Here is a 16,199-nt window from a genome sequence, read left to right as displayed (position 1 = left end):
TAGGTAAATAGTTTTTATAATTATAGAATTTTGACCAAGTATTTGATCAAAAGTATAATTTTTTGATAAATACGTGTTTTAGAAATAGTGAATTAATTTTTTTTGAATGCTTCTAAACATTATAATATTTTATTCAAAATCATTAATTAAATGTCGATGTGAGATATTAAACATGTCATCACTTATAAAACAAAAGAAAAACATATATATATATATATATATATACGATAATTTTATCGATATTTATAACATATACACACACACACACACATATATATATATATATATATATATAGTTAAAGATACCAATCAAAGATACCAACCAGATAATCCCATCTAAAAGTAGAAGCATCGAAGCATATCCTTTCATTTGATAATGTTACGTGTTCTGGTAGAAAAGATGTTTTTTCTAGTCCAAAATTGGTCAAACCTAAAAATAACGTTGTCTCGTGTACAGGTTCATAAAAAATCCAACATAATTTACCAAATTAATAATTAAATATCTTTAAAAGAGAATTAAGTATCATACCATTGTGCAATTCCAAGTTAATATAGATTTGTTTTAATATGTATATATATATATATATATATGTGTGTGTGTGTGTGTCTATTCTTTACTGTTATTGATAATAGATTCGCATATTAATGCTGAAAGATTACAATACTGGATTCTCATGACCAATCATTAATTAATTCATTGAATGATTTGAATAAACACCCATGCATAGAAAAATTATTCAATTGCAAGATATGTTATTTGATTTGGGTACTTTCTCTATATAACACAACATTCCATACTTCAATAAAGATTATTCCAATGCAATTCATTAAGAATTTGTAGAAGCTGCTTAAACATGTCATCAAATCCATGTACTTTAAAAATCTTAACAAGTTAAATGTTCTCATGAAGAAATGATACAATTATAAGTCTTTTGATTTACAAAAATAAATCGATCATTCCATTAAAAAGTAATTTTAAAGTGATGCAAGAATCCACAGGTCTACCAATATAAAATAGTGATAATGGTGACTATTTTTCATATAAATAATCAAGTTACCATTATTTTAGCAAGATTTTTTTTGGCATGCCATTTCCAGAAAAAGACTAAGGAACCGTGGACATTGGCATGAAGTCACACTATTTTGAGTAACACTATTTTAAAAGTCAAAGTCCAAGCTTAGTGTAGAATCTAGGGATCGGCTTCGTCACCAAAATATCAAAGTTCCCCGAGTTCCCTTGATGAGACGGGAACAGTTCCCAAGGGCAATTTCAATGTACATTGAACACCCTTCTGTTAACTGTGTGTGTGTTTTTGTTTTGTTTTGTTTTGTTTTTTCTCTTCTAGTTTTAGGGTAAGCTTTCGCCCTTCTTACATCTTTCACGATTTCTTAATTTTTTCTAATTATTTCTAATTACTCATGGTTTATATTTTCATAGTTCAAATAATTAACAGAATGAATTTTTTTAAAGGTAGCGGCAGAAACAACCCAGGTTGCCTCCCCTGATCTCGAATTAGAGAAGGCCTAACATTATCGAACTAGGCTACTTGCGTTTGTTTCATGGTGCTTTCGTCGGACTCTCGGTGCTCGCAGCTTGCTAGCCAGCTTCTTCCCTCTTTCCTTGCAATTTATTGTCCTTTTTTATGCAGAACACAGTGAATAGGAATTTCATAGACTTGGTCGGTGGACTTCGCAGTCGCTACAACTACTAATGTCGCCATTCCTCACCAGCAGATCAACATCTGTTGCTATGAGATTGATCGTTTTCGTGCGCCGTTACAACAGATTGTTCTGTCATTAATCCTCCGTGACATGCTCTCGCAATCTTTGAAGCGCATTACTTCGTCGCGAGCAAGTTAAGACCAGTGTTGACTTCGAGAATGGAAATTGCAACTTGAGCAGAGGGTGCATAAGATTAGTTGTAATTGTATCGTTGAATGTGCTGAGAGTGCACTTGATATACCTTCTTGCCTCAGCTGTACACAATCGATCCAAATAGCCTGACGTTTCGAAAGAATTGCACGGAAGTATTTTGAGTGCCGTCTTTGATTAGTTGCTATCTGTTAGTAAATTCGTCGACTGTACCGTTGGAAGCACGCTTTCCTGAGATTTAAAAATGGCTAATGCCTTGCCCCGGTGAATGCGGCGGTGGTCTCACACGATTGAGTTCAGGTGCGTAGAGTGCGTTCTCCGCTGAATCGCCGTAGTTTGTGTTGCTCTGTTACATTCTCTCTACATTCTTGGCCTCTCGGGGTGTTTTGTTTTGTACTGTGAATATGTGAACTGTGAGAAGAGAATGCATTGTTAGAATCGATTGAGTCTCAGTTTGCGCTTTGCACGAGGCCACAGTCACCTACCTGTGTAGTAGGGATGACGGACTCTCGCGAAGCAAAATGGAAATTTAATTAATAATAGATCTCTGAACACATTCTATAACCAAGAAGTTTCGATGTTTCTGAGTTGGACATGTATAGCTGCCCGGAATGTCTCAGTCCTGCGTGATTGAAGATTGTTCGATCATTAAAAACAGCCTACATTTTTATCACTTCGTGAACATTTGTTATTCCTGTTACGAGATTATATCGATATTTTAGTTATGGCAGGCTTCGTGGAAATTGCTCGAGATTTTTTTTCTTGTAGGAAACTGTGTAAAAGTTCAGGATTCCTTCCATCACAACTACAAAACTCTGGGGCTTCGGTCTGGCTCTGTTCGAACCATCTTAAGCTGTTCTGGACGGATTGATATTCGGAGATAGCGAAGACAATAATCGTGAGACATGATGTAGTTGAGGATCATTCTAAACTTCCAATGCGAGCAAGAAACATATAATTTAACTCGTGCCTCACTCATATGTTCCGAAATTTGAATTTTTAAAGTCCGACTTTGATTATGTTTTCAAGGGGTTCGGGAGGTTCGCATATTTTCAGAAACGTCGTGAGATGAATGGAAGGATAGAGCTTAGTTTTCCATCCGTTTCAGTTAAGGAGAGGGAAGAGCTCTGAGCATAGTATCTCTAACTGTTAGTGGCTACCTCTTTCTGGTATTTCTGGACGAATATTTCTCTTGGTGTTGTGGTAATCCGAATCGTCAATACCCTACGGCGATACGCTTCATACGAAGAGCAAGTCTTTGTCCTTAATAGTTAAGATCTGTTGGAGCCATAAGCCGAACGAGTGTAGAATGTCTGGGAAAAGTAAACTGCAGATGTAGTTGCTTGCAAACGCAAACAGTCTTTCAGCAGCACCATCGAGAAACTCCTCTTTCTCTACCGTCCGCTCCCTCTCTCCCTATTAGAATATTAATTTGAATTCTTTTACCATTTACCGATTTAATTGCAAGCTTCAAAAACTAATTATGCTAAGTGGTCCTGACGCGACGTGTATGCTACATATTTAAACGTTCTCTCTTTTACGTTTCCTTCGATTCGTGTAAACACTACAAACGGTGAACAAATTACTCTATGCACGCTCAGCTTAACAGCATTATCATATATAGAGCTCCCCTCACCCTTTTCTTGAGGCATGATTGAGAAGTTGTGTAATATAATTGCAGCACTTGTCTTTGAATGCAGTTCGGAAATCAACAACACCAAGCTAGCATCTCGATTTGTTTATTGAGGTGTGTGGTGCGACATTATTTCTGAATGACTGGGACGTTCTCCTTTTTCTTCCTCAAATCGAGGAATATCCGGTAGCTATTCATCTTTGAGCTTTCGACTGCTCTCTTCTTGGTGCAAAGAAGGTTGTTCACTGCGAATCTTCACATTTCGTGCCATGGCACCCCTTCTGAAATCGAACGTGATATCATTTATGCCTGAGGTCATGCCATGCAAATCTCGGATGTGGCCTTTAACGTATCCACGTTTTGAAAGGGATGAGACGTGCATAGAAAGTATGCATGGCCATAAGATTCCCGATCCATATCGACCGTAAGTCCCTTACTCCTAATTAGTTTGGATGCTCGTTACAAGTATTGCTGTATATAGACTTGGTTAGCAATTTTAATGAATGCATGTCAAACCAGAACTCCCACATCTGCTATAATTTCTAGCGTTTTAAATGGCAAGTCAAAAACCTGTGATGGACTCTCCAGTAGCAAACCATTCATCTATCCGCTGTTTCCTAATTAGGTGTCCAACCTTAGATTTTGAATACTTGTTGCACAATAATATTCTAAAATGATCTGAGCAGATTGGAAGTTCCGAAAGCCAGGGCAACGCAAGAATTTATAGCTAGCCAAGTGGAATTGACCAAGTCTGTGCTGTCGACATGTGACACGAAAGAGAAGCTAAGAGAACGGATTACCGCTGTCTATGATTATCCCAAATCTTCATGCCCCTACAGGCGAGGGAACAAATGTTTTTACTCTCATAATAGTGGATTGCAAGCTCAAAGCGTACTCTACATGCAGGTAGAATCTTGGCCGAGCTAGGGATTGTATATTTTTGTGGACCATACGTACTCCTTGGATGCTTTGCAATTACAACTGTCTTTGTCCGTGGCAATGTAAGCTTTCACTCTTGTACTCCCAAAGATAGCTCCAAGTGTACATACGATAACAAGAACGGCGCGTTAAAACTATACGATCGAGCGTTCTCATTTTGAATACTCTTCTATGCATCAGCAAATTATTGAAGCTGTCAAGCATGAGTTTTGTAATTTATTGCTCATTCAAACATTAGTATCATTCAAAGGATCCTCTAAAAAACAATGAAATTGGTAACCAATGAACTAAAACACTATGTCTGACAGTCCGTAACATAGTGCTTTTACGAATCAAAGTCTCAATCTAACAATCGATTCGTCTTTTTTGCTTGTCCACAGGATAGTTTAGACGGGGAGGCCGAAGTGTTGCTGGACCCAAATACTTGGAGTGAGGATGGCACCAAATCCTTGGAAATCATGAAATTCAGTAGTAATGCTGAATATCTGGCCTATGGACAGAGCTCTAGTGGGAGTGACTGGATCACCATCAAAGTAATTCATGTGGCAGACAAAATCACGCTCGATGACACCCTTTCATGGGTGAGATACTCTACACATTAGTTGGTGCTGTTGGAATCCAAATCGATCACCCGAATTCGTGCATTAGTTCTGGAAAATGTTCCAACATTTATTTCTGTTGTTCTGGAATAAGTGCCGTTTGAAATTATTGTTCCTTTTCTCTTTCCCAAAGTCCGATTCTTATTCCATTGTGCACCATTGAAAAATCTTCGAACCGTTATGAATTATCAGTATTATTGTGGTCGTCTCATTGTCGCTGGGCAGATGAATGCAGAATTTAGCTCCGATATTAGTGATAAAATATAGTCTGGTATCCCAATACTCCCTGTGGCTGTGCAGGTGAAGTTCTCATCCTTGGCGTGGACGCATGACAACAGAGGCTTCTTCTACAACCGTTATCCAAAACCTACGTCAGTTCTTGTGTCTCCGGTGCTGAAGTTGTGCTATAGGGAGATTGAGTTTATGACACTTTTTTAGGAATTTTTCCCAGCCCTTCAGATCTTATGATGTTCCTCTACCCGACTAAGATGACATGTTACATGACAGTATGAACGAGATTGAAGACGAAGGCACTGAGACAGATTCAAACCTCTTCCAAGAATTACGTTATCACTTTCTGGGAACTGACCAAAGTCAAGATATACTGTGTTGGAGAGATTCTGAACATGCTCAATGGTTTTCTCGTGCAGAGATTACTGACGATGGCCAGGTAATTTCGTATAAACTTGTGCTTGAGAAATCAATATACACACACCTTTCTCTTGCTCTTGACTAGAATCTACATACCAGTGGAAAATGTATTTTGAATTTACTATTATCCTTCTATTATTGTCACTATCCACCCTTTTGTAATACAAGAGATACTCAGGTTTCAAAGAGGTAACCGTGGCAATACATTTTCTTCTGGAAAAAGAATTTTACATCTGGTTGTATGGTTCCAGTACTTGGTGTTATCCATTGAAGAGAGTTGTGACCCAGTCAACAGACTATACTACTGCAATCTTTCCACTTTGCCTCAAGGACTGGAAGGGCTGAGACAAAACAAGGAACATCTTCCTATGATAAAACTGATTGATAACTTCGATGCTCAGTATGAGCTGGTTGCTAATGAAGGATCACTTTTCACCTTCTTAACCAACAAGGATGCACCCAAGAATAAATTGACAAGGGTTAGTCTTGATGATCCATCTTCTTGGAAGGATGTGGTACCAGAATCGGAAAGTGATGTCCTTACATCAGCTGACCTGGTTAATAGACAGCAGTTAGTCTTATGCTATATGAGTGATGTAAAACATCTGCTTCAGTTGAATGACCTTCAAAGCGGTCATTTGCTTCAGAAATTACCTCTTGAAATTGGCTCAATATGCGAAATTTCAAGTAGACCAGAAGATGCTGATTTCTTCTACAGTTTCACAAGCTTTCTCACCCCTGGAATTATCTACCGATGCGATTTGAGTTCTGGAACTCCTGATTTATCAGTGCTGAAGGAGACTAAAATTGCCAATTGGGATAGATCATTGTTTGAGATTCGCCAGGTACAAATTTATGCTTCTATTCTGATATTCCTCTCTCTGTAACTTTCGTATGCTTGCTGTTTTTTCTAACTATTTTCCTATTCAAAAATGACCTATACTATTATTGCCCAACCTCTCAACTTTGACATTTGGATTCTTATCCTTCAAATTCTCCTTATTGGAGTACTTTTAAAAATAAAACTCTCTCAGCTAAAGACCAGAAATTCTGGATTGCGGTTTCTTACATAATGCAAAATATGCAGGAATTTGCGACAAGCAAGGATGAGACTAGAGTGCCTATGTTTGTGGTTGCGAAAAAAGGTCTGGTCCGAAACGGAGATCATCCAGCTGTACTCTATGGGTATGGAGGCTTCAACGTCAGTCTGATGCCATATTTCAGTGTGTCTCGGCTGGTGTTAGTCCAGCATTATGGAGCAGTAGTTGCAACTGCAAATACCAGGGGTGGAGGAGAATATGGAGAGAAGTGGCACAAGGCTGGTGCTCTAGCAAATAAACAAAACTGTTTCGATGATTTCATTGCATGTGGCGAACACTTGATAAAAGAAGGATATACGCAAAATAAAAAGTTGTGCATTGAAGGTGGGAGTAATGGAGGTTTGCTGGTGGCTGTCTGCATCAATCAGGTGCTTACTGTTAACACCTCTGTTTTAGGGCCTCTACAAAGAAGATTTATTATTTGATATTTCTAGCTTAATCTTACTCGGTAACATGCTGATCCAGTTACTCATCCATTCGATTTCTCGCACTATATTTATGATTTTCAGTCTTATCTGTTCTCCTCCATCATCTTTGCAGAGACCGGATTTGTTTGGGTGTGCTTTGGCCCATGTGGGTGTAATGGATATGCTCCGATTTCAAAAATTTACTATTGGTAAAGCCATTGTAGTGGTTGCCTTTTTTTTCATTTATATTGTATTAGATTTCTATTTCTTATAGATCTTAGTATATTTCTGTTTTTGAAGGTTTCTGTTTCTGAATGCGTGAGAGCTTTCAATGATGCAAAAGTTTATATTCATTGGTCAGGTCATGCGTGGATTTCAGATTATGGTTGTGCTGATATTGCAGAGGAATTCGACTGGCTGATCAAGTAAGCATCCTTTTGCGTATTACAAGCATTTCATATCGTATTTTAAGTACCAGTTTCAAATCCTTTACGAAAAAATCAATTTCTAAGCAAACTTAATCTTCAAGTCAAGTGCATATTTTGTGTGGACTTAGTGAGAACATGAAGTAATCGAGCTGAGTCTACGGTTTTGGTTCTACTTCATGTTGGTCATGTGTCTTCTTTTGTGTAGGTATAGCCCATTGCATAATGTGAAAAGACCATGGGAAAATGGTACCAAGTCTATTCAGTATCCCGCTACCATGCTTTTTACAGCAGATCACGATGACCGAGTTGTTCCCTCACATTCATTGAAGCTTCTCGCTGTATGCACGCTTAAAACCTTCTGATTTCTTCTTTATTGAATACTCTGAAGGATTTATTTGGCCCTTTCAGAAAAATCTTTTCTTCTCCTCATCAGCTATTCATTGTTGTGGGCGGACAGACATTGCAGTATGAACTTTGCACGAGTTTGGACAACAGCCAGCAGACAAATCCAATAATAGGAAGGATTGAAACAAAAGCTGGTCATGGATCTGGTCGCCCAACCATGAAAATTGTAAGTCTCAAATATGGTTTCTATTTCTTGATACCTCGACTTGCATCATTTTATTTTCACTGTACAAAAATACTTCATATTGGATAGGGTTCTCTAGATCAACCTACTGAGTGCAATGAAAATTAATTTAAATTATCATAGATTGGATGGTTAACTTTTTATTCAAGTTATTATCTTGCTGAAGACATCTCCCTTGATGTGCAGATAGATGAAATGGTGGATGCCTACTCGTTTTTTGCAAAAATGACGGATTCTGCTTGGATTGAATGACACAATTGATGTATATAGCCACTGAACACTCACACCAATCTCTTGTATGACTTCTACGATTTTTGTAATATTATTATTCTTTACATTAATAAAGAATATATAAAAACAATACAATCATGTATATATATATATATATATATATATATTTAATTGAAAATTTAAAGAAGATAAACAATTTCTTTTCAAAGCTGAAAATAATTACAAATAATGAAGCTAATTGTGGTATTAAATTTACAAAAAAAATTGTAGTTTTTTCATGAATTAAAATAATGAATATTATTTATTACATCATTTTAAAAATAAAAATAAAAATAATGTATTTTTTTTAAAATCCATCTTGTAGATAATGATAGAATTGATTTTAAGAGTAGCTTCTATCAATATAGATTAGAACATTATTTGTAAAAAATTTGTATATATATTTTTAAGTAGTTTTTATTTATATGATATGGTGTTTATTTGTTTTTATATTTTTTTAGACTTAGTTGTGCAATAATACATATATATAATTATATATTTTTTTATAATATTTATTTATAACTATTCTTTATAATAATTAAATTAAATTTATTACTAATGAAAGTATTTTAAAAATGTATGTTTTTAAAAACATAATATTATATGTATCTAATCTTTTATTCAACTAAATATTACTCATGGTATAATGAAGTTTAATTGTCAAAAGAGGTTCTTACATGGTATTTTAAATTTTAATTATTAAGTATTTAATGAGGTTCTCAAAGGCCTATTAGCTATTTCTTTATAAAGTTGGTATAGAATTTTGTGCAATGTATAACCTAGTGTGATATCTATGATATGTATTACAAATTCTTATATTACTAAATTAATAATAATAAATAGAAATAAATTAGATAGATAGCATTCAAAATAATAATTAAATTAAGAAAACTTTGTGGATTTATGTTGGATTTATAAACATCCTCAGGCACATTGCTTCTAAAAGTTTTGTTTCTAACAAACTTCTATCAAAATATCCTATTATTAGAAAATTTGTCTTTAAACCTTTTATTTTTAAAAAATTTCTATATTAATTATATTTGACAATAATCACCATAATCATCTATATATATATATATATATATATATATATATATCTTTTATAACTATACATGGATGTATTAACTTTTAATAAATTTAGCTAGATGTATATTTTTTCTAAAATATACACGTCAATAAAAGCTAATTTGTATAAGTTAGACTATTGATATCATTTGATTTTGTAATATATAATTCTAGATATTTTTTTACTCAAGAAAGAACTATTTCAAATATTTATTTCCTAATTGATTTTATTTTATTGTGCTTTGTATTAGCTCATTTTTATTTTTGGTCAATATTAATTCTTTTAAATTATATTCTAGTTGGATTTCTGTGATTAAAATTCGTACAATTTTGGAGTTGCATAAAATATCCTCTCATATGACCAATTTTTTCTTAGATGTTATTTTAATTTTAATTTTTCAAATAAAATATTAGAAATAAAACTTCATACAATGGTTGAGTTTCTATTTTTTATTTTAAAAAAACTATAAATTTTCCACTATTACAAAATTATTTCTAGACTGGAAGACATTTAAGAAAGAGTGTATTAATAATATTATCATTTTATAAAGTAAAATTTATTTATTTTAAGAATATATTTTTTATTTGTAAGAAAGTTATGAACAATTTTTGGTAGTCATCTTTTCTTTGAAGATATTTTCAAAGATGCACATTTATAAGGAAGATTCAATTCTAATTTATTTATTTATTAAATACAAGATAATTTTAAAATAAATTTTTATATATTAACTATTGCTATTCTATAAAAAATATATGTCATTTATATCTAAATATACTAATAATAATAATAATAATAATAATAATTTTTTTGCATTGAACATACATTATTCTTTGATAAAGTTTTTAAAATGTGTTTTTATTAAAAATAGAAGTCAAATGACATAATTATAAAAGAACTCAAATTTTATTAAATCAGAATTTTACTTAATTTCGTTTAATATTAATAAGATATTAGTAGAACTAAAATAATTATTTATATGTATAATTAAAAATACAAAAAAATTGATAGATGAAAAATAATTTTTAATACATTATTATATAACTTTGGTGATTAAATATCAATATTTTCATGAATAATAAATCATATTTGTTTACAATATAATTTTTTAATATTATAATAGCATTAAAAATTCAAATCACTAATCTTTAAATTTATTGTATATATATATATATATATATATATATATATATTTATCTTTCTATTAATTAATATCATTTTTTGCAAGAAACTTTATTAATCACCAAAGATCATTGATAATTGTTTGTTTGTGTGGTGCATTGTAGACAAGATAGAAATCATCCTTGCTAAGGCCCTAGATCATCCTCTACTTGCTTACATATCTCCAAACCTAGCTTTCTTTCTTTCTTCTTTACATTTTTTAATGCAAAATGATTAAGGGTGCAAATTCACTACCCTTACTTAATCAAGTAAATAATCCAATAATATTTTTGGTCCAAAACCGACAGGCCTCATCCCTTGCTCCCCAATAATATTATATATTTTATGAAGAAACAGCATATTCAGCCAATGAATTTGAGCTTCGGTGGAATACAACTAGAAGCATACACTCCGCCGAACATCGCCGCCTTCAGCAACTCAGTGTGTGCATGTCACCGAAACCTAGACAACACATGCCATGGTAGCACCCTCAATAGGACCAAAAGCAGCACCAGTAGACAGCTCTTCCTGCATCATGGAGGAGTGCCAAGTTGAGTGTCATGTTTGTGGAATCTACACAGCAAAAAAGCTGTGAATCTTAGGGAAAGACACTTTTGCAAGAGGTCCGTGGATTGTCTCAAGAGGCAGTCTGATCGATTTCAGATCATACACCTCATGTGGTCTAGCGTTCGTTTGTGCCGACTAAAACCTTGAGTGACTGGCAAGCGCGGCGAAGTCTCGAAGCAGCTGGAATTGCTCCAAGGACAAGACGGAGGAGCATCACTGCCATCACTACAAGTCAGATCGTGAGTCATGAAGAAATTCTTGCTGAATGCAATGAATCTTGATTAAGATGCCCGAAAGGCAGAAGCATACACAGAGAGGCTTGCCCGTATTTTGGCTAAGCAGGAGATAAGCCCCATTAGGCGGTAGGTGAGTGACACACAGAGCACCGTAAGAACTAGTTTGTCCCAAGTGACTGATCTTATCGCTAAGATGGGCAGCGTAAAGCAAGGGAGGCACGAGGACCTGTTTTTGTCCTCATTCTCCGACAAGTCAGTCCAATAAAATTTATGATCAGGGGCTTGCGCTGCAGCACTTGTCAGTATTGGAGGTGTCGCATTACCTGGGGTTGGGTGCGATTGGGGGCGCGGGCGACAGATCCTGCACCGGGCCCTATGGGCAGCGGATTGAATGGGTATCCATGCTCTCAGCGGTGGTGTGCTGGGGGACTGCCAGGTCGCTGCATGCTAATATAAAGTAGAAACTGCAATGTGCAGATTGGGACTTTGTGGGGCAGTTCTCTGCGGTCGCGGGTCTGAGGGTGCTTCTTTTAGCTTTTTCAGAGAGTTGGGGTTGTTGCCATGCGTTTTAGCGGGTTTCGCACGTCTCCGTAGATGGGTAACTGGCGCAAAAAAAAAGGCTCGTTGAAGAGCACGTAGGTGTTCGCTGACTTCTTCTTGTTGTCCATCTTTGCTTTTGTTTTGAAATAAGATTCGACCTTGGTCTGGTGCAACTGTGATGGATATACGAGGACGGCAAACTCTCGTCCGAAAGTTTAGATTTGTGTCCTCTTGTGTGAATGTTATCACAAACAAGGATATGAAATGAGGAAAAAAGGGTTCTGCTGGACAGACTCTGTTCCCAAGATATTCCACAACCAACTGCCTTTTGAGGTCCTCACATTGGGTTGGTATGGACGCTGAAAACTTTGTTGGATGAAGACAAGTTCCCACATCCAAGTTTGGCAAAGCAAGGAAACTACCCTCTAACTTGAGGCACTGTAAGAAATGCTAGGGTTCGAGCCTTGCATTCTACTTCCAATCTGGGCATTGACAGTACTTACCTACATATAACAGCTGAACTACCTCAGACACAAATGAGATCTACATCCTACTTCCCGTGGAGTTCAGTCCATGAACTCAGGACTTATACAAACGAAGTATAGTAATGGAGACAAAACCGATAGGAGATTCTGAATCAAGAGGAAGAGGTCTGCTTTGTGGATTATAAAAATAATGGAAGTGGGACATCTCCAATACTTCGGTAGAAATGAAGCTTATGCTAAGTAACGATACTAGATCTATGTATGGGAGCATGAGTACAGACAACATAGTTCACAAATCTAAACTTCCGGACAAGTTTGTTCCAGTTTGCTGGATAGATCAGAAGGGATGAAATGATTATGCAGAGGCTCCCAAAGAAGACGCAAGGTAGTTCAGCACCATCTTACTATATTCAAAGATTCGGAGACATCACTGAAGAACTACCGTAGACATTCTAACTGCAGATATACATGGGTTCGCGCAAATCAAACCCACATAGCTCACGTCGACACAGCTCGCTTGTGTACAATCACTGGAAACCCATTCAACATTTTAAAGACAAACGAAAGACATGTTCTAGGAGGATCCTCGAGCAGAGTAAACTTGAAGCAGTATACCAAACTCGACGCAACCAGCTTCATTTGGATAAGGGCCATTTCCTTGCCGAGGCATATGCGAGGACCAGCCTGGAAGGTTGCAAACTTGAAAGGACTCTCAGGTACAAAGACTCCATCCTTCAACCATCTCTCAGGCTTGAACTCATTGCAGTCAGGGCCCCAGTTGGCTTCCATTCGAGCCATGGCGTAAATATTGAAAGTGACGCGCTCACCTTTGAGTATGACGGTGCCATCAGGTAAGACGTCGTCTCGGACCGCATGCTTTGAATCCCATGGTACAGGCGGGAAAAGGCGGAGGGATTCGTGTAATGCAGCATGCAAGTAGTGCAATTTCTTCAATTGTTCGAAGGTAAATAATTGGCCCGGAGGTCGGGAAGATGGTAGAGAATCATCTTCCTGCGCTTGTAATTGCAGTTGCTCTTTGATTTCGTCGTAAATCTTAGCTTCTACGTGAGGATTGTGACCTAGGGCGTAGAAAAACCAGCTCAGCCCTAAGGAAGTCGTGTCACGACCAGCCAGGACAAAACTTATCACCATGTCTCGCAGGAAGATATCAGAGGCCTTCTGCTTCTCCTTTGCATCGCTCGCATCTAAGTTCAAATCACTGATGCATTTCCGCTCGAGATCAGATTGCACCAACACTTCACTGTTTGACGAGTCTGTGAAGAGCATGAACCTGGATAGAAGATCTTGACGAGCGTGACCTATGTCCCCGTGGTTCTCGTTGAATTCCTTCCGCCGTGCCTCAATTACTTCCTGTGCAAAATTGTGGACCACCGCCATTGACTCTTTCAACCCTCTCTCAATGCCGATATTGAAGAACTTGTAGAGCCTCAGCATGATTGGAAACGTTCGGAATCTAAGCAACGTGCACTCGTTGGCCTTGTCGAAAGCCTCCGCAAATTTCACGGGCGGGAGGGAAGGCTCCAGGCAATTTGGGTCCACACCAAAGCCCAATTGACATATATTGTCGAAAGAAAACCTCATCAAGAGGTCCTGCAAATCCACGACATTCCCATTTTCACTGAATTGGGAGAGAACGGGAACCAAGCGATTCTGTAGCTCTTTCTGCACACACTCGACACCAAATTCTCGCAAGGACCGGGAACTAAACTCATGGCTTGCAAGCTTCCGCTGTAATTTCCATAAATTACCGTCGGCGTTGAAGATACCCCTCCCTAAAAGATCAAACAGCACATCCCCCATCCTTTCGCCCTTGACGAAATTATCGAACTTCGTCTTCAGCACGTACTCAACATTTTCTACATTCGCGGTGCTGTACGCAGTATAGCCTGACTGCACATACCTAATTGTCAGTGTCGGAGATTTACGCAAAGTTTCGACTGAGAAATCAAGCAACCGGTGAGCATGCTGGATAGCGCTCGGCAGCGAACCCACAAAAGGATAGACTCTAGGCCCAATGTTTTTCCCGTATAAAGGATGATGCCACCAGATGAAGATCAAAGCGTTCACTGCGACGAAAAGAATCGTTGCCACAAAGGCTAGTGTGTGCTCTTCGGATTCCTCCCTAAGCAGCAGCGCCCACTTCTCGAATCTCCCCATTTCGGGGGACATGTAGTTCGGGTAAGACATATTGGAACCCTATTCCCTACCAACTCTCAGCACCGCCAACGATGTTCTTATCACGTTTACATCTACACCGATTGCGAAATTCTGCCGAGCGGTAAATTCGAAACAAGCCTTCCAATTTAAGATTCTGCGCGACACGTTCACCTCCCATCAACAATGCTCATCACTCACCTCACTTTCTCTTCTCTAAACTCCGCAAGCAAAAACACAGCCAGCAAAATGTAGATTCAAAAACCTAAATTCCGGTATTGATAGCGAAACCGACTCATCCCCAACTCGAATCCACTTGAATGAACCAATACACACAAAATAACGCAACCGCGGTGCACACAACCAGTCCCGCGCGGTTCCGCAAGCAACGACACAGCACTACATAAATCAACAACCACTGTCCATATCGATGGCTCGAGGACAAGCCAAAGTGGGTTCCCGTCCCCCCTTTAAAACAATCGATTGAGGGCGACACTGTGGGGTAGACTGAAAGTGGCACAAAGGAATTGCGGCGTTCGGAGGGATGCTTTGTAACGGAATGCCACGCACCAACGAGCCATGACGTCACATGGGCAAAGGAAGGTCTGAGAATGGATGCGCCGAAGCAACGACGAAGGCAAGCGAGTAAATACCATGTCCTCGCAACAAACCCTTCAAGCGGCACCAGTTGCATAGAATTAAGAACTCATTGCGTGGCCCACTTGATGGGGTTGCGAAAATCGGGATGCTGCTTCGGCACACGTGACGCCGTGTATTGTAGCTCACGACGTAGCCCTCGCGACCGGACGCGACGCAACGCACTACGAGCGACTCCCACCACGCCACGCAACGCGACGCGACGCGATGCGCCACGAGCCTTCAATTGGGATTCAATTAGGCATCACACTTTACCAACTACGCCTCTCGAAATAACATAAAACACACGTGAACAATCTCATCATCATGTATTGAAGATTGGTTTTTTTAAAAGTAAGGAATCCCGCTATTGTTTCGGCATGTTGTACACAAGGTGGGTTACGTTCTTCACTTTTCTTTTCTTTTCTTTACTTTTTTGGTAAAAAAGTTTATTTTAGTTTGTATAAGAGTGGTTGCTTTATCATCGGCAATGTGCTTGTTGTTGTGTTTTTATTTCTTTTATCGTAATATCATGGTAAGTGTTTTTTTACTTTTCATTTTATATTAATGATAGAAGAAATCAATCTATATGTATATTAATAGTAATTATTGTTTCTAATAGTAATTAATATATGTATATGTATATATATGTATATGTATATGTATATATATGTATATGTATATGTATATATATGTATATGTATATGTATATATATGTATATGTATATATGTATATGTATATGTATATATATGTATATGTATATGTATATGTATATATGTATATGTATATGTATATATATGTATATGTATATATATGTATATGTATATATGTATATGTATATATATGT

The 16,199-nt window shown here is 37.2% G+C and overlaps 2 protein-coding genes across 3 annotated transcripts; one reads left to right on the top strand and one right to left on the bottom strand.

Moving 5' to 3' along the window:
* Positions 1-1,740: 1,740 nt before the first annotated feature.
* On the top strand, positions 1,741-8,584 carry LOC112292262 (uncharacterized). Of its 2 annotated transcripts, XM_024540572.3 has the most exons (13): positions 1,741-2,172; positions 3,573-3,929; positions 4,192-4,411; positions 4,825-5,025; positions 5,344-5,414; positions 5,551-5,713; positions 5,946-6,539; positions 6,782-7,162; positions 7,335-7,410; positions 7,563-7,626; positions 7,835-7,967; positions 8,087-8,200; positions 8,405-8,584. In XM_024540572.3, the coding sequence occupies exons 2-13, from the start codon at positions 3,775-3,777 to the stop codon at positions 8,468-8,470; spliced, it is 2,238 nt and encodes a 745-aa protein (XP_024396340.1). In that variant the 5' UTR covers positions 1,741-2,172; positions 3,573-3,774; the 3' UTR covers positions 8,471-8,584. The 2 variants fall into 2 exon arrangements, with proteins under 2 accessions (XP_024396340.1, XP_024396345.1); XM_024540577.3 differs by lacking the exon at positions 1,741-2,172 and having other exon boundaries at positions 3,630-3,929; positions 7,581-7,626.
* Positions 8,585-12,692: 4,108 nt separating this feature from the next.
* On the bottom strand, positions 12,693-15,460 carry LOC112284819 (cytochrome P450 CYP94D108). Its single transcript, XM_024525098.3, has one exon. It carries the CDS (start codon positions 14,746-14,748, stop codon positions 13,039-13,041), a length of 1,710 nt encoding a protein of 569 aa, XP_024380866.1. The 5' UTR covers positions 14,749-15,460; the 3' UTR covers positions 12,693-13,038.
* Positions 15,461-16,199: the final 739 nt, after the last annotated feature.

The sequence above is a fragment of the Physcomitrium patens genome, chromosome 1, assembly GCF_059467195.1.
Source record: "Physcomitrium patens ecotype Gransden chromosome 1, ASM5946719v1, whole genome shotgun sequence".
NCBI lineage: Eukaryota > Viridiplantae > Streptophyta > Bryopsida > Funariales > Funariaceae > Physcomitrium > Physcomitrium patens.
The sequence above is the reverse complement of the archived record's forward strand: the minus strand, read 5'-3'. Positions and strand labels throughout refer to the sequence as shown.

Coding starts and splice junctions, on each gene's coding strand:
- LOC112292262 (XM_024540572.3), top strand. CDS start 3,775: ATGGCACCCCTTCTGAAATCGAACGTGATATCATTTATGCCTGAGGTC. Junction 5,415..5,550: donor AACCGTTATCCAAAACCTAC/GTCAGTTCTTGT, acceptor GTTACATGACAG/TATGAACGAGATTGAAGACG. Junction 6,540..6,781: donor CATTGTTTGAGATTCGCCAG/GTACAAATTTAT, acceptor CAAAATATGCAG/GAATTTGCGACAAGCAAGGA.
- LOC112284819 (XM_024525098.3), bottom strand. CDS start 14,748: ATGTCTTACCCGAACTACATGTCCCCCGAAATGGGGAGATTCGAGAAG.